Here is a 23,877-nt window from a genome sequence, read left to right as displayed (position 1 = left end):
CAGAGATAGCACTTCCTACATTGTGCTCAATTGCTTATTTGCCTCTCTTACTCTGGATCATAAAGTTCCATGAGGGCACAGAACCTATCTTGATCCTCATTATATTGTCAGAGCCATTAGATATTCAGTAAATATTTGTTGAATGGAGTGAATGAATGGATGGACAGATGGAGTAGCAAGAACAAAGGGAAAAAGGAAATAAATTAGGGGTTGTGTTCAGGGAATGTTATGATTGAAGCAGAGGGTATGAGGACAGGAATGAGGGGCAAGTCCGTTCATTCAACAAACATCTACTGAATGCTTACTATGTTCAGGGGAGACAGAAGCAACAAGACAGACACGGTCTTGTTCTCATGGTATTTAGATTACAGTCTGCGGGAAATATGGGTTGGGGCTATTCTGGAGAAGAATATGAACACCAAGCAGAAGAATATAGACCTAATATAATGAAGAAAGAAGAAACAAACTCTGAGCTGAAGAATGAACTTTAGCATGGTGTTAAGAAGCAAGTTTAGGGACTTCCCTGGCTGTCCAGTGGTTAAGACTCTGCGATTCCACTACAGGGGGGTGTGGGTTCGATCCCTGGTCGGGGAACTAAGATCCCGCATGTCACAAAGCGCGGCCAAAAAAAGGGCAAGCTTATTGTAGAGACCATAATTTTCATATGCTAAACATTAACCTGGTAGCTTTACACTGTAGAGAAATGTACAGAGCAGGTCAGGAAGTAAGGAGCAAGGCTTTTGGAGCAGGTCATAAGACATGTCCTGTAGAGAATGCTCAGTGGCGTGCCAATCAGGACTGGAAACCTAAATACCAATAGCGGCCACTCTGGGGATGTAAGTGAGTGAGGCAGACTGGATGGGAGCTGTGTGAACTAGAGAGTTCGTATTTCTTCTAAAAGAAGCAGTCACACAAAGCTTCAGTTAACTTTTGCCAAGTGGAATATAAAACCAACCATCATCCCATTTTTTTAAGAGAAGACAGAAATCCATGTATTTATTTCAATCTCCCAATTTTTAAATATTGGCGATTTAAAAACACTAACACTCTACAAGACAATCAAAACACATCTGTGGCTGTGACTAGTTGGAAAGCCACCAATTTGCAAGCTCTAGTGTAAACCTTCTTCACTTTGGCAAAGCAGGATAGGACTGTGAAAGAAAAATAAAAGGCAACTTTTATACCAGATGGTTTTTCTGGTAGCATTGCTTTAATTCTGAAAACTCCACTTATAGTTTTGAATAAGTGGGAAGAATTGTAGAGGACAAAATAGAGAAAAATTGAGATTTCCCAACTTCTAAACACATTATTAAACACCAACATTATTAATAAATACTTACTGATTACACAATCTATGTGTGCAGTTTAAAGGTAAAAGGAATAGTATTAAATGCTTGGTTCAAGTAAATAGACAATTAAAAAATAGAACTAGATCAATTTTGGATAGATCTTCTAAAATATCTAACCTGTCAAAATTACCTCCTAGAGCCCTACTTTTCAGGCAAGCAAAACTGCTATTAAATATTTAATGTTTACGCTCAATAGAATATTAACTAATACTTATGATATACCAGTTATATTATACGCTGTGTGTATATTTCATAGCTCACTGAGGTCTCTCATATAAGCAATGTGGACAGTCCCCTTATGCCCTTTTCATGTAATAAGCAGTTTCATTTTATTATTTTAAATGGCTACGGGACATTTACAGCTATGCCTTTATTTTGATGACAAATGACAGGTCTTATCTCTGACATATGTCAAGTTCTTGGACAAGAATCTACCTCCACCCCCAAATAACAACACCATTTCTATAGAAAAATATGATATCTTTAAAGCAACCAATTTTGTAAGTTTATTAGAAACACTGAAAGCAAAAATACTTGAAAAGGCTCAGGGCAACAGACAGAAAAACATCTGCCAAACACTGAATAAATTTAATACAACATGAATGTAAGTACAGTCAAAGATATATTTCTTCAAGAAGGTTATTCATATTAGTACTTTTATAGCAATACATGATTCCCATTCCCATGCTCACACCTTCATTGAAGATTAGCACAAGTTTATTCTCTGAAATGCAATCAAATGCTATTATACTCACGAAATTGCTTCCTCTCGGTTTTCTCCCCAGGAAAAGCAGTGACCGAACTGAGAATCAGCAAATTCATGAAGTCCCCCTGCAGCAGCAACACTGAAATAGCCCCAAACGTTCTTATTGCTGCGGAAATTCAGTTCCTGAACTGTTCCTGAGCTGGGCTTAAAACCCTGTCAGAAGATTCACAGATACAGAGAACAAACAAGTGGTTAACAAGAGGGAGAGGGAAGGAAGGAAAGGAAATATAGGGGTAGAGGATTAAGAAGTACAAACCACTATATATAAAATAAATAAACTACAGGAGTATTGTACAGCACAGGGGCTACAGTCAGTAAATGGAGTATAATGAATCACTATGCTGTACACCTGAAACTAATGTAATATTGTAAATTAACTACATGCAATACATTTTTTAAATCAAAAAAAAAAAACAAACAAAACCCTGTTAGAGAATGAAGAATACAAGATGATATTATATTTCCAAGGAAGAGAACGTTCATATACTCATTGTTCAGGTTCTGTGTAATCACACACATACAAAAGCAGAAATGATACACAAAAATCATAAAGGCTTGCGAGCCAATGTCCAGTGCTACGGACCCACTGAGGACTCTACAGTGACTAAATAGGTCTAAATGACCAATGGAACAGTGATTACTTATTTGTCTGCTCTGATGAAGCCTCTATGAATTTCCCTCTCCAGAGGAAGTCCCAAGATATTTCAGATATGCCCTCAGATAGCATCTTAATATTAAAGTTCACAGAGGAAAAAAAAGTGTAAACCTTTTAAGTGATGGGTTACCTCATCTGGATTTTCACTAGTGATCCGAGCAGCAATAACATGGCCCCTTGGGCAAGGAACATGAGCAGAATTTTCAAAATCAATGGGAGCATCACCCCAGGGAGATACCCCATACATCATACGGATATCCTTGATTCTGTACAAAGGGATCCCCATGGCAATCTGAAATGTAATAAAACACACATCACTCATTTTTCACAGTTACTTGCCTTAAAATGTGGAAGCTATCAGATTTCTCATTTCAGTAGCCACCACCTAAAACACCGTATTTTTATAGCCTGCATCCTACATCATTGAATAGGTGACTCCAAGTTACTTGAAACAAAACACACGTTAAGTTGTTAAATACTCCCCACTCCTTAAAAAGTCCCCAAATCCCTAATGCAATAGACATGAGCTTCCCTCCAATCGTCATTTCCCCATCAAGGGATCAGAATGAAAATATCCAAGGGAAGAGTCAGTGTCAGTGGCTCTCCAAGTTCAGACAGCTAAAAAGTCCTAACTATGTCATAATTACTTCAAAAGTATCACCACAAACCACTGGAGAAAGTATATAAATCTTTATTTACTGGGTTCCTTAATAGGGACCACTGGGGACCAGAAGGGGTTACCAACGTGGGCAAAGAATATGTTATTTACAAATAATATCAAACTTCATCATGAACTATTACTGCTTCCCCATAGCATTTGTTTCCTGGGCTGAATGGAGAAAATAATATTGACAGCCAGCACTTTAAACATTAAAAACATAAATGTGTGCTGCCACACTCTTGCCATGAATAACCTCAGCCACCACTCTAAGGTGGAATTGCTTCAATTTAGAACACTAGGAAAAAGGAGTAGAGGACAATTACGATGTTTGTAAGGTTTCCTATAATTTAAACAACTGAGTAAAGCATATTATTTGTGAAGTTTCTTTCTGATATATGACATTTTATATCAGATGTGTCTGGCTAAAAAATAATAATATTCCTAGATTTGTACCATATCAGGAAAACCAACCCACACATCCCAAGCCATAGAGTGCAAGAGATGAACATTACACGAGACTCAGATAAGAGGCGTTTTCTCTTATCAGACGCTGGTTGAACCAGTTTTGCAGGCATCTCTGACACTCCAAACTTCTGTAAGCAACTCTCTGATCAAGAGCAGCGTGACTCACCTGGAGCTGTGCCGCAGGGAGGTTGACATCGGCCACCATCTCTGTACAAGGATGCTCCACCTGCAGCCGAGGGTTCAGTTCCAGAAAGTAGAAGCTGCCATCCTGGCTGTAGAGGTATTCCACAGTCCCAGCACTCACATAACCAACCATTTTGGCAAGTTTCACCGCACACTCAAAGAAGAAAGATAAGGCAACATAAGTATGTCACGTTGTCCAGCTGATGGGCTACTACTTATCTATAGCTTCTCCCTCTCAAAGAGCCAGTGTTTATAAAGGCTATTAGCCATGTGAGAGTGAATTTCACCCTCTCTGATTATTGCACAAGATTCCTGCACAGGGAAGACAAACTCAGCTCAAAGGTGGGTGAAGACAGTGGTTTTCACTTGGGGTCATAGGCAACCCCACCCTATCAGGCATAAGCACACAAAAGCAAAATAAAACACCATGGGAGATTCTGCATTGTATCCCTGTTCCTAGTATTTCTAGTATTCTTCCTAGAATACGAGAAATTCTTCCTAGAAACATGGCTGTCCAGCTAGAGACTAGATTTTCCACCCTCTCTTAAAGCATGTGACTAAGTTTTAACCAATGCAACGTCAGCATTGGTGAGTGATATGCATAATCTCTGAACCATGTTTTGAAAAGGAATTGCTTGTCCTCTATTCCTGGCTTTTCCCCTTCTATGGACTAGAACATGGTCATGACAGTGCAAGCCCGTTTCACCGTGCAGATGAGAACATACTAAGAATGACAAAACAAAACAGAAAGAACCTGAATCCCAAGATGGTCTCATGGAGCAGAATGGTCCTACTGGTCCTGGAGAGATCACCTCAGATTATGATTGGAAGGAAAAATAAACTTCTATCCTATTGCGTGGTTGTATTTTTTTGGATCTCTTTATTACAATAGCTTAACCTGTACCCTAATCAATACAGAAACTATTAAATTCAGGTAGGATGCTGATATTTAAAAAAATTAAAGCATGTGATGCTGACTTAACAACAGGGCAGCAGCTCTCAAGGAAACAGATACTGCAGACCGGAAAACTGGTGGCCTCCTTGTTAGGCATAAGAAAACATTTGGTAAACTGTCTCCTACAATAACTTGGAATGCGGATAAAACACCAACTAAGCCCTAAGAAAAGTGGTTAGAAGAAGTCAGAATGTGAAAAAAACCAAATGCCTTTGTATCCCCAAACCGGAAGATTAGATTCTCACCCTGAAGCAACCCAGTGCCAAAGATCAAGTCAAGGGGGCTGCTTTAGTATCAGCTGGCCTCAAGGTAGTCAGTACTGAATTGAGGAGAGAAAGAGGGCTGAACATAGAAGGAAGTAAATAAAGAGGAAAAGTTACTATGTCCAGAAATCTTGAGTGTGGTTACTCCTACCTGAAGCTGACTAGAAGCAAAGAGTCCAGAAACTTACTAAGTTTTGAAGGAATCGTATTTCTAAACAAACCACAAATCTGGCTTTCAAAACCCATGATTGATAATCATAGTCATCTTTGTGGCCCCAACCCTGCACCAGCAGGAAGTGAGCAGTGAAAGCTCTGCCAAAGAAGGCATGGTCTCCAAAGCTCAGTCATAGAGGACGGTGAACAAGGAAGAACTTCCCAGAGAAAAAGGCCTTAACGGTGCCTTGAGGGATGACGGGCAAAGAATTTACTTCCAGAGAGCAGAACCAGGGGCAGCCAGAGGGCTACTTGAGGTATTACTCCACCACATGACAGGAAATCACCACAATTCCTACCTAGAAGAATTTGATAACTGCTATGGACCAGTGATTATTGCCTATTTTTCATTCTTCTTTTTTCCAAATGGGAGTTATCCTGTTCCTACTCCACCACTGTATATGGTGAAAGGAGGAATCACAAGGGGTAGGTAACTTGTATTCTAGGTCACTGGCCCATACAAAGCCACATGTACATATAACAGAGAGGACTGTACATTACCTAGAGAGTTGGACTTTGGGCTGAATATAGTAACTAGGTGGGACTTTGGGCTGTCTTCTTTGGGGAAAGGCTAAGAATGTTCCAAGAGTGACAAAAAGGGTGTGAAAGGATAATGGGTAGCCAGAGGAGCAGACACAGATTGTTAAATGCCCTCCAGTAATTTTCCATTGCGTCATCCATTTAGTAATAGAATCTCCTGAATTTCAGCTGAGCATGTGGCCACCCAGCTAGTGACTACAATTCCTAACATCCCTTGCAGCTAGGTGTGATTGTGTAACTGAATTTTGTCCAGTGAAAAGTGAGCAGAAGTAATATGTGTGACTTCTGGCTCATATTTTTATATGCTTGCCTTCCAAGTCCTCTCTTTCCCCCTCCCACAGGCTACAGTGTGAACATATTCTTGCGAGCCAGTTTTAATCGTAAGGTAATGACATCCTAGGACAAGGGTTGGCAAGTTTTTTCAGTAAAGGCCAGATAATAATTATTTTCAGCTGTGTGGGCCATATAGTCTCTGTTACAACTACTCAACTTTGTCACTGCAGTGATAAGGCAGCCATAGATAATACATAAATAAATTAGCATGCCCTGTTCCAATAAAATTTTATTCACAGGGACTCCCCTGGTGGCGCAGTTGTTGAGAATCTGCCTGCCAATGCTGGGGACATGGGTTCGATCCCCGGTCCAGGAAGATCCCACATGCCGCGGAGCAACTGAGCCCGAGCGCCACAACTACTGAGCCTGCGCTCTAGAGCCTGCAAGTCTCAACTACTGAGGCCACGTGCTGCAACTACTGAAGCCCACACGCCTAGGGCCCGTGCTCCACAACAGGAGAGGCCATTGCAATGAGAAGCCCGCGCACCGCAACGAAGAGCAGCCCCCACTCGATACAACTAGAGAAAGCCCACACGCAGCAACGAAGACCCAACGCAGCCAAAAGTAAAATAAATAAATAAATAAATATTTTTAAAAAAAATTTTTTTATTTACAAAAACAGGTGGCAGGTTGGATTTGGCCTGCTAGTTGTAGTTTGCTGACTCCCCTCCTAGTAATAGCAAAGCAGTAAACCGGGGTCCCTGGCACCAGCTCATCTCTGAGCTATGATGAGAGAGAGAAATAGAACTTGCACCTTGTTTAAGCCACTGTATTTTGGAGGCCTCTTTATTACAGTAGTTAAAGAATCAATCTTAATACACACACACAAACACACACACACACGTAGAAATTAAACTTAAAATACAGACGACCATATATTCAACTTCTTTGGAATCAGGGAGAAAAAAGATGGAAAACATATCTCCAATAAGATGAAGATTGAGTCAAGGTTCCAGAAAAGACCATGTTCAGACTCCTAAACTACAACTATTTCCAAGGGACCCTGTAAAACTGCTGAGAGATTATTTTCCATACAAAAATATAGACTACGTAAATTTTGAAGATACTTAGAGGAACTTTAAAGAGACAATGGACTTGAACAAATTCATCTGAAGACTAAAGGATAATCAATCTAGAAAATGCAACTACCTGCTTATCATGAGCTTGTTAAAGAACCAGACAATAAGATTAAAAAATCCCAAAACAGTTCTCTTCATTATCCCTACTCAAAATAGTACACTGATTTCTTGTCAAAAGCATTAACTAATTTAGAGTTTGAAGTGTTCACTGGTATCTCTACTAGAGGGAGAATAGCAGAATTTTTATTTTATTTTTCCTCTAGGAAAAGGATATAATCTTATCAGTTATCCAGAACCACCGCTTGAAATTCCACTATTCTCAGATTGGCATATGAATTAAATGAGTAGTAGTTCTGTGTAAGAAAACAAAAATTAGAGCTTTTCATATACATACCTGTTCCATATGCTCAAATACTGCTGGAGTAGCAGTAGCGGCAGGTGCCTCTTCAATAATCTTCTGATGCCTGCGCTGTACAGAGCAATCACGACCAAACAAAGAGATAGCGTTGCCATACTGATCTGCTAAGATCTGCACCTCCAGATGACGAGATTGTTTGGCTAGTCTCATCACAAAGATAGGAGATCCAGGGACTTCAGCTTGAACCTATATTAGAAAAGGAAATAGAACAAATTCTTAAGCGGTAAGCACTTTTTCTATCTTGATAAGCTCCTTCCATTTCAACAGGCAGATGCCTAGAAGTGTCAGGGACCATGTTAATCATTAGAAATACAAAAATAAATAAAATACAGTTCATGCCCTCATCCTTCTTAAAGATACTGCGTTCTTAGTTATATAACGAATATTAATTGATAAATACAAAAATGTATGAACATCCAGCGTGTTATAAGGGCAAAGAACAAATATTTTGAAAACACACACACACAAATTCCACAAAAGGGCAAAATACTGCCATCAATTCCAAACAACCAAATGCACAACTTGTTCTAGACTAGATACTTTCCTGGTTCACGTTACATTATATACAGTACTGTTGTAGTCAAAGGACTTTCATCTTCAGTTTTGAAGCATACTGTCACTAGATACAGAACTCTACACTAGCAATTATTTTCTTTCAGCACTTTAAAGATACCACAATGTCTTCTGGTTTCCACTGTTTCTACTGAGATGTCAGCTATCAATCTTATTGTTACTCCTTTGAAAGTAATCTTTTTTCCCTGGCTGCTTTAGGATTTTCTCTTTTCTCTGTCTTTTTAGGGGAGTGGAGTGGCAGATTTACTCTGATAAACTTAGAGGTGGTTTTCTCTGTACTTCTCCTTGCAGGGCTCATAGTGTTTTTTGAATCTGTGCTTAGTATCTTTTCAGGAAATTCTTAGCCATTAGTTCAGAAGAATTCTTAGCCATTGTCTCTTCAAATATTGCTTCTGCTCCATGATTTCTTCAAACATTGCTTCTGCTCCATTTTCTCTCTCTTCTCCTCTGAGACTCAAAGTACACGTTAGATCATTTCACTGTCTTTTATGCTCTGTATCTCTTATGCTTTGTTTTGCTATATAACAAGTCACCTCAAAACTCAGTGGCTTTCTTAGGACACCAACCATTTTATTTGCTCATGATGCTGTGCTCATCTGGGCAGTTCTTCTGGTCTTGCTATAGTCATTCACGTGCACATCATCATCTGCTGGCTCGAGTGGGGCTGAATGGTCTCACTCAAATGTCTGCTGACTTGTGCTGACTGCTGGCCAGTAGGTCTACAGAGCCTTGACTGGAACAGCTCATCTCTATTGCATGTGGCCTCCATCCTCCAGTAGGCTAGACCAGGCTTCTTCAATGCAGTGTTCCAAGAAGAGGGTGAGGGCAGAAGCTGCAAGGCTTCACAAGCACTAGCCTCTAGAACTTACACAATACCACTTTGGCCACATTCTAATGGTCTAAGCAAGCCACAAGGCCAGCTAAGATTCAAGGGGTGGGAAAAGAGATGCCACCTCTTAATGGGAGGAAAGGCAAAGTCACATTGCAAAGGTTTATACATTCAAGAACAGGAGAGGTTATTGCGGCCATCGCTGCAAACAATCTACTATGGTCCGCCCTCTGGCCACAATAATTCACATACCTCCCACATGCAAAATAGACTCACCCCCTCCCAAGACCCCCAAAGTCATCCAATCATGGCATCAGGCTTGAGGTCCATTTTCTCATAAGTCATGTCCACAAGCAAAAGAGACTCCTTGGGTGCAGCTCCTCAGGTGCTCTTGATCCAAAGATCTGGGAACTAAAGAGACAAGTTATCTGCCCCCAACACCCCCAACATTTAATGATGAGATGGGGAGAGAATAACTGTAAAAGATACTCCTATTCAAAGAAGAAAGGACAGGAGGTACATAGCAGTCACTGGTCCACAACAATTCTGAAATCCAGACAGGCAGATGTTGTGAGGTTCCCTTACTCCAGGGACACGGAATTTTTTTTGTTGTTTGCTTTGTTTTTTACTACGGTCTTGTTCTGCTCCCTGTGAGTGGTTTCCTAATCCATGGGTCCCCTCTGCTCTTAGCTGCCCTCTGGGCTCCTGGCTCCACAATCTGAAAAATCTCTTTTATTATTAGAAATTACTAATGTTTACAGCTGAACAACTTTTCCAGTCTGCTTCCTATTCATAGAAAATCGAAGTCCCAGAGGCCTCTTTGAAGTCTGAACTGTCTCTGTCCCTTTAGTCCCTTTGGTGCATTTATCAACAGAATTCTCTCAGAAACTTTGTGGTTTTCCTATGAATCATATTGGAAATTCACTACTTGCGCCAAAAGCATATCCATAACTTTTCTGCACAGACCTCTCTGTACCTCGGGCTTGTCAGGCTGCTGTGGGACAACACCTTTAAAATTCTTAGAAGCCCTTCTTTTCTAGCTGAGAGAGTAATCTACCAGGTACTGTCTTAAATATTTCTGAGGTCTTAAAGGATCTCCCAGGCATTCTTGATTTGGTCTTTACTCTGAAGTCATCTTTTACTTTGAAAATCTTTTGCCAGCTGGAGAGATTGGGAATGAGAAATAGTTCTATTTTCAAACTCAACAAGTTTGAAACACCTTCTTTAGTTCATCCCTCTTTATAGTTCCTCAGCAAAAGCAACCAAAAGCATTCAACAGATACTGTTAACACTTTATCTAAAAAGATCTCCTTAACTAGGTCTACAAGTTCACTAAATACAGTCTCTACCTTCCAAGTTACCTCAGGTAATTGTTCCATCATTACAGAACATGGGTTACCTTTTCCCTCACTGCCTTCCCATCCTGCACTAAAAGTTTGTTCACCATTCTTCCAGCCTTCATTAACAACCTCCTTACCATTTTTCCAGCCTCCACCTATGAGTCAGTCTCAAAGCCAATGCCACATATTTTACTTTTTTGTTAGGGCAGTATTACACCTTTAGGTATCAATTTCTGGGTCAGTTATCCATTGATGCCTAACAAACCACCAAAAATTTAGTGACTTAGGATGCTGACCATTTTTTTTTATTTGCTCACAGCAATTTGAGCTGGGCTCAGTTGGGCAGTTTTTCTGCTGATCTTGGCTTGGAGCCACTCACGTAGTTAGTCATCTGGCAACTTGACTGGGGTTGGATGGTCTAACGTGGCCTCACTTACATGTCTCAAAGGTGCTGATGACTGTCAGGTCTAGGAAGCCTCAGTTGGGATAACTCATCTCTGCTTTGTGTGGCCTCTCTTTTCCAGAGGGCTAAACTGGGCTTTTCACAAGGCAAGTCTAAGGCTCATTCCAAAAGGGCAAGGGCAGAAACTACAAGACCACTTGCAGTTTAGGCTTTGGAACTTGTACACCATTTCTACCACATTCTATTGGTCAACCCAAGTCACAAGGCCAACCAAAATTCAAAGGGTGGGAAAAAAAGACTCTATTTCTTTGTGGGAAGAAGGCAAAATCATACTATAAAAAGGTGTGTATATAGGGATGGGAGGAGTTATCATGGTCATCTTTGCAAATACTCTCTCACATGCTCTTTTCTGTATTTTTCATCCTTTTTGTCTCTTCATGCTTCAGTCTGAATTTTCTTCTGACCTATCATCCAGTCACTAATTCTCTCTTCAACTGCATCTAATATGCCATTAAACTCCTCTATTCACTTAATTTTAGTTATTGCATTTTCAGTTCTAGAATTTTCATTTGTTTCTTCTTTATAGTTTCCAGGTGTCTGCCAAAATTCTCAATCTTATCTTTAATTTCCTTGAATACATTAAATATAGTTACTTTAAAGTCCTTGTCTGATGGATCCATTATCTAAACCCTCTGTGGGTCTGTTTCTATTGGCTTTTATTTTTCTTGATTTTCAAACACATAATTTGATATGCTTGCTTATTTTTTTAATTTATTTTATTGAAGTATAGTTGATTTACAATGTTGTGATGCCTGCTTATTTTTAATTGACTGCTTGAAACTGCATTTGAAAAATTAATAGAAATAATTTGAGGTTCTGGATGTTACCTCTCTCTAGAGAGAATTTATATTTGCTTCCTGCTGGTGGCTAGGGATGCTAGCAACCCTAGAACACCATGCTGGAGGCAAGAGTTGAGCATTTTGAAGCTGAGATTTAGTCCCTTTGAGAACTGGTCTACTTCTAGTTCATTATTACTCCTTCAAGATCCCAACCTAAAATGTGGGAGGTTTCCCAGGGAACCCTCCTCAGCAAACCCTACAGTCTAAGGTTTTTCCTTTTAGTCTTATGAGACTGTTGAAAAATCGAATCAGCTTTTTTTTTAAAATTTTTTTTATTTTTGGCTGTGTTGTGTCTTCATTTCTGTGCAAGGGCTTTCTCTAGTTGCAGCGAGCGGGGGCGACTCTTCATTGCGGTGCGCGGGCCTCTCATTGTCGTGGCCTCTCTTGTTGCGGAGCACAGGCTCCAGACACGCAGGCTCAGTAGTTGTGGCTCACAGGCCCAGTTGCTCCGTGGCATGTGGGATCTTCCCAGACCAGGGCTCGAATCCGTGTCCCCTGCATTGGCAGGCAGATTCTCAACCACTGTGCCACCAGGGAAGCCCTAATCAGCTTTTCAACTGCTTCTTCTCAAACTAAAGGATATCTCTAGGTAAAAAACGGCCTCAAACATGAGACCTCTCTGGGTTTCATTCTTCTCCTATATCTTAGCCCCCAAATTCTTCATTGCCTTGAAAGATCTCTAGTGCCTTAAAACAGATTTATTTTTTTTAAATTTGGCCACCTTTCCTAATTTGCTCTCAGTGGGAGGACTGATTTGAGTTACTTAGTTAATCATTACTGGAACTTAAGAACTTTTACGTAAAACTTCCTAATCTTAGTATTCTAGATATTTCAACTACTTGATTCCACAGTAATAAGTAATTTTGAATTCTCTAAAGGAGTTAACATTTTAAAAAATTAACATGCACTGACCTACTTATGAAATTAGAATTATTACAGAAGGAATATAAAGTAAATGACAGGTAATATTCAAATACTGACACTCAAAATAGGATAATGCAGCAAAACAATACCTTTATCACTTTCTTTGTCTAGTATATCAAATCATGGAAGACCCAGCTCACAGAGTTTTTCTCTTTAGCTCATGACAATGAAGCAAGAGTTTGGTGCTGAATGGTTTAAAAAAAAAAAAAGGGGCAAATAATATGTGGCTAGGGGTACTAGTAAAAGATGGTACAAAGTAAAAGATGCTGGGAAAAATAAGAAAAAGTGGGAAGCTAGGGAAGTGAAAAGCCCAGAAGGTGTCCCAATTTTCCTTTTTCTGCCTCTTCTTTATCTGGGTATTGGTAGGAGAAAAAAAAAAGTGAGTCAAGTATGTAAGGGTGACTCTGAGGGCAGGAAAAAGAGACTCCTGTCTTCTGATTCTTTCTCTAAGATTCTGAAAAGAAATCATTTTTTTGGCCTCCACAACCAGCTTGTAGTATGGCCACATCCTTGGCTGCAAATCAGAGGATTAGGCAGAGAGAGATTCTAGGTTTAGCTTTCCTGAGCCACCCTCCGTTCTCATAGAACATGGGACTGCCACAGGGTCCCTGTGCCAGGGTGTGGTGGCCATGCAGTACAGGCCACGGTATTATAGACTACTGGGCCACAACACATGACAGAAACTCAGGAGCCTGCAGCCAATTTGAACTGAAGTGAGGTGAAGTCAGTCAAAGAGCTTGAGTGAGGCCAGGCCAAGAGCATCCAGATCAGGAATTAACCGTGTCACATACATTGTCTAAAGTGCCAGCAGAAGAGGGGCACAAAAATGTAGAAAGGTACTGACTCTTGCTTGTTACTATGAGTTCCTATGAGCCACACAAACCATATGCAGAAGAGCTATCTGAGAAACTGAGCAATATTATATAAGACAGAATAACTCTACTGCTTGAATTACCTAAATGAATAAAACCTTAAATTGAACTGGACATTTTATTAATTCTTTTCCCCTGCTAATAAGCAGGTAGAGGCTAGAAAGAAAGACAGGATTAGCTGTAGATTAAAAAATCTAAATATTTTCTGGACATCCAAATTACATGCATCTCTGATATACATGTTAGTTCCAATAAATAACGACAGCTTGTACTCTACCTGTCTAAAGAGGTTAGGGAAGTCATCTTCATTGTTGACTTTTCTGATTCCCTTCCCTCCTCCTCCTTCTGAGGCCTTGATCATTACTGGATATCCAACTTCCTCCGCTGCCTTCAAGAAGAAAGAGAAAAATGGAAATGAGAATGGTATTAGTAGGGAAGGAGAAAACTGGCATTTTCTCCCTTTAAAAATGCTGTCATTTGGTAGGTCTATATATAGCAAAATAGAAAGATCCTGAAGATATACTATTAGGTGGGAAAAAAAAGTACCTGAATAATATTTGTACTATTGGGTTGAACAAGAAGAAATTGCGTTTTTTTGCTAGGTAAAAAAATGGTTGAATATTGGCAATTTTGTATGGTTCAATCTAAGATAATCCCATATAGGTCAAAAACAAAGTAAAACTATATGTATAATTATGTATGCATTCACACACTTACATATGTAAGTATAAAAAAACAAGTCTAGAAAATCCACCAGCGGTGATTTATAAAAGGAAGATGAGTAGATATAAACTTTCACTTTTTACTGTATATATTTCTGTATTATTAGAATTTCTCATAAGATGCAGGAATTTGTCTATTACCCATAATTTTTATTTTATTTTCAAGTTACCAGAGTATACACTTTCTGTCTTTATTCCATAATTTTTATTTAAAAAAAAGACAAAAAGACATACACAGTTCACTTATTATAAGCTGATGGCCTCAGCATAGCTTCTGACCCTCCGACAACACATAAGACTCAACAAATCAGGATTCTCACATATCCAGAAATTTTTCTCACTCAACTTTTTGATAAAGATAAAAATAACAAGATACCAAAATATTAATGAAAGTAGTCAGAAAACTAATTTTCAACACATGCTCTAAATGTGCTTTTCACATTTACAGTATTTTATAATGATCAGGTGATGATCCCAAAACTTTTTGAATATTTAATTATATATCCATTAAGTAAGGAGCCAGTTAAATCAAGATATACCTATTTACTAGACTACTATGCAATTATTAAAGGAATGAGGTAGCCTTTACATGCAATGATATGGAAGATGTCCATATTATAGTTAAGGCAAAAAGTAAATTGGGGAAAAGTTAACCAAAAGTTTAAAATAACTGAGTCATTCCTTTGTCAAAACATTCCAGTGTTTCACGGTTTACACTGTAACAATATGTAAAAAAGTGTCACCAGAAAAAGACCATTTCACATTTTAATTTTTGTCAGTAGATTAGGCATGAAAATCCTTCACTCACAGTCCCATCTCTTCTAAACTCTCTTAACTATTCACTTCTATGCTTATAAACAAAATTAGCATGATGAACTCAATCACTGGGTGATAAATGAAGAAACAGCCACAGTTGTGAGAAAGACTTAAAAAAAAATAGGGGGGGCTTCCCTGGTGGCACAGTGGTTAAGAATCTGCATGCCAATGCAAGGGACACAGGTTCGAGCCCTGGCCTGGGAAGATCCCACATGCCGCGGAGCAACTAAGCCCGTGCGCCACAACTACTGAGCCTGCGCTCTAGAGCCCACGAGCCACAACTACTGAGCCCACGTGCCACAACTACTGAAGCCCATGTACCTAGAGCCCAGGCTCCGCAACAAGAGAAGACACCGCAATGAGAAGCCCATGCACCACAACGAAGAGTGGCTCCCGCTCGCTACCGCTAGAGAAAGCCCGTGCACAGCAACGAAGACCAAACACAGCCAAAAAAATAATAATAATAAATACATAAAATAAATGAATTTTAAAAAACACTATAGTTTCTCTCCACCATGCAAGAATACAGCCAAGCCAGGAAGAAAGCCTTCCCCAGGAGCCAGATTCATCTGGCACCGTTGTCCTGGGCTTCCCAGCCTCCAGAACTCTTTGCTTTCAAAGAATTACATTACCATACAGTATGCCTCGCTCTCATAATTGGAGAAACTGTATATCAGCCTATCATCACAGACTCAGCATAGGCGTCACTTCCTCTAAGAAGCATTCACAAGCCTCTCTTATGTGTTCCCACAGCATTATTTATTTTCTTCATTAAAGCACATAGGAGGGGCTTCCCTGGTGGCGCAGTGGTCGAGAATCTGCCTGCTAATGCAGGGGACACGGGTTCGAGCCCTGGTCTGGGAGGATCCCACATGCCGCGGAGCAGCTAGGCCCGTGAGCCACAACTACTGAGCCTGCGCGTCTGGAGCCTGTGCTCTGCAACAAGAGAGGCCGCAACGGTGAGAGGCCCGCGCACTGCGATGAAGAGTGGCCCCCACTTGCCGCAGCTAGAGAAAGCCCTCGCACAGAAACGAAGACCCAACACAGCAATCAATCAATCAATCAATCAATAAATCTTTAAAAAAAAAAAAAAAAAGCACATAGGAAAGTATTATATGGTCAGTGTCTATGTGTGACTAAATTACTACTGTATCTCCAGTGCTTTAACAGAGTTCCTGGCACAGAGTTAATGTTCAATAAATATTTGTAGAATGAATTAATAAATATGGTAGATGGCAAAAAAAAAAAAAAAAACACTATAAAAAAAAATAGGGTAGCCCACATAATATAAGAAAAAGGCAGGCCTTTTAAAAATATATAAAAGCTCTAGGCACAGGTCATCCATTTAAAATATTTTAGAAGAATTTTAATGCCATGAGGAAAATGCTTATGTATAGGTAGAAAAAAACCTAGGATTACAAAAACAATGTATATAGTAAGACCCTAATTTTACAATTATCATAATAATTATAGTTATGGGAATCTACTAATAAAGATTATCATTATATGAATCTATGAATCAAAAAAGGCTAGAAGAAAATATATGAATATGTTAACAAGACTTATCTTTGGATGGTGGGCTTATGGGTTTTATCATCTCTTTTCTTACTTTCCAAATTTTCTACCAGAAAATTTTATGTTTATAACCAGGAAAAAAAGGAATTTTAACTGATAAGCAAAATAGCTAATTCCCTACAAAGGGCTTCTACTCTTTTGCAAATTATAGCAAATAGAACATACCATTAGCAATTCAATTAGAAATATTAATTCTTCTTATTAAGGAGATTACAGGATGCTTAACTTGAAATGCAAACAACAGAGCAAAATTAGTTGAGCATTCAGTGTTCCTCCTGAATTTATAACATACAAGTCAAACAAGAGTACGGTGTTTTTCTAAAATATAGCCTCTTTCATTATCTCCTTGGAGGCATAACTGACACTTCCAACTAATTAAAAAGTGAAAGGGGAACAAACTGGAGAGAACTAGAAAAAGTAATGTTAGAGAGCCGACCTCCTTTTGCTTGGGTTCATGTTTCTACATGGACAGACAATAATTAGAGTAATAGTTTCAGCCTCTATCAGCTCCCTCCCTCATTCTTCCCCAAGGGAAAAAGAGTGAATTCTATGATTGGTCAGTTCGGAAGGAGAAACTGAGCATGTATAGCTCAGCCTTTTCCCCTTTGGGATCAGCCCACTACACAGAACATACGCTGTTTGCCAGCTCTCAGTCATACAATAAACTGAATGGCAAAAGCTCTGCCTCTGCGGTCATTCACACCACCAGTAACCAGTGAGCGAGCCTGCTTAACTGACATTCAGTTTACGCATCTGATTGCTGTTACACACTCAAACCATTTTCACCATCATCTCTATTCATAATAAAGCTGACATTCTGATCTCTCTCTGCCTGGCTTCTTGGTTCTGAACTCAAGTAGGGCAAAAAGTGTTGTTTGCCCCCAACTCCCCCCGCATGCACACAAATACTAACAGGTAGTAGAGAATAGAATCAGAACCTCCTTAAAGCTCTGATTTAACCACCTAAGAAATGTTCTGTCCAAGTGAACGGCTTGCTTCAAAACAAATTTAAATTATTTTTGTGAAACATAGGTCACCTCCTCATAAACTATACCTCCTGGTCTTACAACCCTAATGCCATCATGGGTGTACATCATGAACCAGGCTCCAAATCCCTGTATTTGGGACTATAAGTGGTCCGTTGAAAAACATCACTCCCTAGAGTTAGTAACTTACCTTCAGCCCGTCATCCACATCCTTCACACAACCTTTTTCATATAGTTCCTGAGGAACATTTAAGATACGTTTTGAAAAATCATTTTCGTGCCAGTCCACACAAAGACCTGCAATAGATAACAGTGACTTAAAAGCAGCTACAAAAGCTTCTGTTCTTGTCAATTTTCTGCTTATACCTTCTTTATTTCCCCCCACTGTTTTTTTGGCGGTGCCACATGGCTTGCAGGATCTTAAGTTTCCCAACCAGAAATAAAACGCAGCCCCACGGCAGTGAACGCACCGAATCCTAACCACTGGACCACCAGTACCTTCTTTGAAATGGTTTCATATTTATCCAAAATTGAGGGTAGATGGGAGAAAGAAGGATACCATAAAACCCTGATCAGTCCTTGGAGTTAGCAGGATTTATCTATAGCAACACCTGGCCACTTGGGTTCTGTTGCTGGAAAAAGCCAAGAGAGCTAACAAGCAGCAACTTAAAAAAATGCAAGGACATACAAGACAAAACAAACAAACAGAAAAGCACGTCAGACTTCTCACATAAACTCAGCAGGCAAAATACCTTCGATGTGTGTGTTCAGGGCTGCTCCAGGGCCAGAGGTCTGAGAAATAATTCAATCTTTATGAGCTCTTGGAAATGGAAATGGCGGTTTTATTGGCCTCAGCAGAGTCATGATTCCATACTCCCTGAATGTCCCTGTACTCAGCCACAAAGGGAATGGTATAGCCTCTCCATTCAAACAAGAACAAATTCAACGTTTTATTTTAAACTGTTTGACCCAGCCGGTCTGGAGAGGATATTGCAATCCCCCTGGAGAGCCAGAGTAACAAGAGTTCACATCTGTTCTGACTCAAGACAATGGTAGTTCCTATTCGGAAGAGGTTTTAGTGTATGTTTGCTCTCTGTGCTTCAGTACCAAAAAAACAGAAGTTCATATTGTTATCAGCTATAATAATTCACAAGGCACTCTTCAGGGGATTCATCAAGAATAAATCATTTTTACAAAAAATTCATCCTTCTGCATGTCTGAAAGAAAGGTTTATTATTGACCTCATTTTTCTGCATCAAGGGCAAATGAGAGGTTGAATGGTATTAAACAAGCAAAGCAAATTATCAATAGACTGTGGGCTCAAATCAAGAAAACACTGGCAAAAAAGAATAGAGGGACTTCCCTGGTGGCACAGTGGTTAAGAATCCGCCTGCCAATGCAAGGGACACAGGTTCGATCTCTGGCCCAGGAAGATCCCACATGCCACAGAGCAACTAAGCCCATGCACCACAGCTACTGAACCCATGTGCCACAACTACTGAAGCCCACGCGCCTAGAGACTGTGCTCCACAACAGGAGAAGCCACCGCAATGAGAAGCCTGCACGCTGCAACAAAGAGTAGCCCCCACTCGCTGCAACTAGAGAAAGCCCGTGTGCAGTAATGAAGACCCAACGCAGCCAAAAATAAATAAATAAAATAAATAAATTTATTAAAAAAAGAATAGATACATGTATATATATAACTGAATCACTTTGCTGTACACCTGAAACTAACACAACATTGTTAATCAACTATACTCCAATATAAAATTTTAAAAATAAAGGTTAAATAAACAGAAAGAAAGAAAGAAAGAGAAAGAAAGAAAGAAAAAGAAAGAGAGAGAGAGAGAAAGAAAGAAAGGAAGGAAGGAAGGAAGAAAGAAAGAAAAAAGAAAATACTGGCAGGCAAACATCTGAGCAGGTGGGTTTTAGCTTTTTCTTAGTGATTCCAGTTACCTCCCAGGCAGGTTCAAAGGCCTATTCCACCTAAGAAGTCCATCTCTGAGGAAGATTCTAGCCTACCCAGAGTAGATCTGAATCCACAGAACCAGATGAGTTTTCTCAGAGTTTCTCCAAATTAAGTCCCAAGATCATTTACATTATAATTTAGCATCTACATACCTGGTACAAAATTTACATTCTTAAGACATGATAAAATCACAGGTACAACAATTAAGCCAGGAGATACAAGATACCATTAATTAATGTGTATTCTATTTCTGTCAAATATCCAACGCATTTTAAAGCAGGCTTAAGCCCCAAGGCCACAGTCCCAAATATTCTACTGAGCTTTTCTACACTTTAAGATACAAACAAGAAATAATTTCTTACCACTGCCACTCCATGGAAGAGTTGGGATACCTGCAGTTTGAGCCACTATGGAAGATGCAATCTTATCCCCCAAAGCCCACATGGCCTGGCTTGGAGGACCTGAAAACAAAACAAGGAAAGAACCCTGACTGTAACATTTTGGCCTCGTTTCTGTCACATGTATTTTGTCTTCCATATGATTATTTTTGTATTTGTCTTGTATCCCCTACAGCACATATCATCAACATCAGAAACTTGATTATGGGGACTACTGTGTTTTGGCTCATCTTTGTACCCTTCATAGAACCTAATGTGGTAAATTTTTGCATACAGGGAGAATTCAATATATATAAATATATGTTGAATTAAATTCCTGACAAATGTAACTCTGATTTTATCATCTGTCATGATCCAACTTTACCATATTAACAAAGTCTTTCTTTTTTTTTTTTTTTTTTTTCTTTTTTTTTTTTTAACCAATATCCTGAAGTAAGGACAATAAAGTTTTGGTGTTCAGGTTTAAAATATTATACTCTCCTTGGTCTTAGGGAAACCCAAAAGGAAGATTTATCTTTAATAGGCTTTACAAAGCATAATCATCATTGCAGAGATAGAGGCAGAAACACTTTGAGCCATATAACCTCAAATTTTCTCTCTGTATAGGACAGCAGAAAAGTCAGAAGAAACAGCTCTCACTTATAGGAATATAATCTATATGCTTAAATGTGAAAGAAATGATTCAGAGCACACTGCCAGCGTATCCTAAGTATTCAATTATCTTTTCTATATAAAAATAGGTCCTTTCTCCACATGTTTTCTTAACGTTAACGGCAAAGTTTTTAAAAGCCAGTGTTCTGGAAATCAGAGCCTCCTCCATATCTCATAGAAAAGAATCCAGGGACAAAAAACACAATCAAGATGCAGGATGTAAGAAATGATGAAGGATTAAAAAAAAAAAGAAAAAGAAAAAGAAATGAAGAAAAGGGTTACTCTGAGAGCTGCTGACTGATGAAAAAATAAGAGCCCAGTGCATGTTAAACGGAAGAAGAGGAGAATATGGGCCAAAATGACAGAGAGAAACAGAAAGACAGGAACAGTATATCAGAAAGGCTTACCCATGAAGGCGATGCCATTTTTCAAAAGAAGTTCTGGGAGCTTGGGATTCTCAGAAGCATGACCCCAGCCAGCCCAAACTGCCTACAACGGAACACAATATGATTCATTCTTAAAATTCATATTAAAAAGAACATGATAAACTGTATTACTTTCTACCAAGACTGGCCCTGCTCCATGAGGTACAATAGCTCCATGGCAGCCTAATGCCTAATTCAGCTTCTATGCCTGATTCTTGGCAAACTTTTCACAGAACAACAATAAGCAGTCCATTGTGGTAAAACCTCTGAAGAGGTCAAAAACAGGTTGAAACTGATATTAAGATCCAGCTAGTATTGTTGCTCTTTAGGAAACTCAGTTCATAGCCTTTCAACTAGACTCTATAGAGCCTCTTCTAGAAATGTTGGTTTTCTTCCACAGACTGAATTACTTTGGCCACCCAACTCCACCTTCACATCTAGTGGTTATACTGCCATACAAATCCCGAGTTTTTTTCTCTTTGGGCTTTAAGACACTTACCCTAAACTCCTCAACACAATGTAATAGGGAAGAAACAACCTCCTTCTACACTACCATATTCTGGACTAAGAGTATTCCATTGGAAACAGGCAACTTTTCCTTCTAGGAGGTTTGAAGGTGAAATGGATAGAATAATCTCTGAAAGACCCTTACAATCTTCTTGTTTGGATTATGTTTACTTTATGTTGGCTCATTCCATTCTTTCCATCTTTCCTTTCCCTGTCTGTTATATCCCATATAAAGGCTTTTACCAATGTTCAACAAAGATGCTTCATATAAAATTAAAAGTTCTTCACTGGCTATCCCCTTGTGCCCAACTGTAAAATGGCTGAATTTGGCAAAGGAAACTCTTCTCAATACCCTGTAATGGCCTATGTGGGAAAAGACTCTAAAAAAGAGTGGATAGATGTATATGTATAACTGATTCACTTTGCTGTACAGCAGAAACTAATACAACATTGCAAATCAACTATACTCCCATAAAAATTTTTTTTTAAAAAAGGCTCAATTTGGATTTCGAGGAGATACTGGCATCTCTTACTTGTACTGGAATCCTTTTAGCAATATCAAGAATTAATTCCACATTTGCATAGTTGTTGTTGTTTGGTCCTCCTGGCACTGGCACATAGTGATCTGCCATCTTAATGTATTCTGAAAACACAAGCAAATTAACAGAGAACACATGCTTTATTTTCAGAAATGTAACAGCAGAGCAAAAACTGTGTAAAGGACAGGTACCATCATACGTAACCACAGGACAAACTGTATTAATGGGGTGATTCCCAGAACCATTTATTTGGAGGCTCTTTGTTAAGCCACAGTACTAACAGTGGTAATCTCATAGTTAGGAGCTCTTACACTAAAACAGCAGGTCTCAAACTTTTCACCGTGTGACCTTTTCAAAGGGTCTTTATGATCCCTATATCTAGGATGATGTATCTGTCATTTAAGGGGCCCATTATTCTATTCTGAGAAAAAGCTCAGTGACACCTTTTATCTTTAACTTGCACTATATTCTGAGAAACCCCTTTTCCTGGTGTAAAGCTGGGACAGAATGGGGAAACAGGGTAGAGTCTGGAGGGTCCGTAGACTGGCTAAACAGGAAAGGTTAGTTATAGGAGTCTATCAAGTGCTTGAAAAACGTTTATCTGGATGGAAAGATACTTTAAAAAGATAACTTCTTTCCCTCCTTACTTTTTTTTTTTTTTTTTTTGGCTCAGTATCCCCTTTCAAATCTGTCACCTGATGTTTCTCTCTTCCTTTTCTGGCAGTAATTGTGGCAGAGCAGCTACAATGTGCAGGGACTGTACTAAGCGCTTTATATATATTATTTCATTTCATCCTCAATAATCTTATATATAACATGTATTATTAGCACCCAGTTTATAGGGAATTATGGCTTGGAGCAGTTAAATAACTTTCTCAAGGTCCATCTCCACCATATTTATTATGTTTCTTATCTCGTGCTCTTAATTTTTAAAGGTTTTAAGTCCTTCTTTAAAAATTCCACTCAGAGTAAGATATGAGGCCCTAACAGTTTGTTCAAAGTAAAAACAGGTATATCATTCTCTCTGATTATGAGGGAAAGCGTGCTGATTATTTAAAAATTTAGAAAATATATCAGGATGTACTGTTTTTTAAAAGTCAAAATCACCCATTGTCCCACAATTCAGAGATAGTCAGTTCATGCTTTGATATACTAGAAACCATAAACTGCTAACCAATTTAATATATTGTGGATATCTTCCCATACTAACCGAACCACTTTAGACCCTCACTTGCAATGGGGGTGCCAAATTGCCTATACTCTCAGCTATATTGGGTATTATCAATTTGAAATTTTGCCAGTCCTATAAATTTTTAAAAATCCCAATCTATTGTTGTTTTGGTTAGCATTTCTTTGATTACCATTGGAATTGAATCTCTTTTCATGTGTTTAGTGTTCCTTTTTAATTCTTCTTTTATGGACTATCTATTCATGTTCTCTGTTCATTTTCTTTTGAAGGGTGTCTTGTGCTCATATTATAGGTAGAAACTCTGCTGTTAACATGTTTTTCTAGGTTATCGCTTGTCTTTAACTACCACCCACAGAGGTAACCAGATTGCTGTTTTGGTA

At 39.1% G+C, this 23,877-nt stretch overlaps 1 protein-coding gene across 8 annotated transcripts in view; it reads right to left on the bottom strand.

Annotated features, from left to right (window-relative positions):
• ACACA (acetyl-CoA carboxylase alpha) overlaps positions 1 to 23,877 on the bottom strand; it is a 210,266-nt gene that overhangs the window by 89,483 nt on the left and 96,906 nt on the right. For all 8 annotated transcript variants that reach the window (XM_057535458.1, XM_057535459.1, XM_057535463.1 and 5 more), the window contains 9 exons: positions 22,303 to 22,412; positions 21,245 to 21,326; positions 20,151 to 20,249; positions 18,010 to 18,116; positions 13,998 to 14,108; positions 7,857 to 8,066; positions 4,063 to 4,233; positions 2,901 to 3,062; positions 2,105 to 2,268 (listed from right to left, as the gene is read on the bottom strand). In XM_057535458.1, the coding sequence (XP_057391441.1) occupies positions 2,105 to 2,268; positions 2,901 to 3,062; positions 4,063 to 4,233; positions 7,857 to 8,066; positions 13,998 to 14,108; positions 18,010 to 18,116; positions 20,151 to 20,249; positions 21,245 to 21,326; positions 22,303 to 22,412 (1,216 nt within the window). The remainder of the gene's footprint in view (positions 1 to 2,104; positions 2,269 to 2,900; positions 3,063 to 4,062; positions 4,234 to 7,856; positions 8,067 to 13,997; positions 14,109 to 18,009; positions 18,117 to 20,150; positions 20,250 to 21,244; positions 21,327 to 22,302; positions 22,413 to 23,877) is intronic.

This window comes from Balaenoptera acutorostrata, chromosome 20 (assembly GCF_949987535.1).
Source record: "Balaenoptera acutorostrata chromosome 20, mBalAcu1.1, whole genome shotgun sequence".
In the NCBI taxonomy this organism is placed as follows: Eukaryota; Metazoa; Chordata; class Mammalia; order Artiodactyla; family Balaenopteridae; genus Balaenoptera; species Balaenoptera acutorostrata.
The sequence above is the reverse complement of the archived record's forward strand: the minus strand, read 5'-3'. Positions and strand labels throughout refer to the sequence as shown.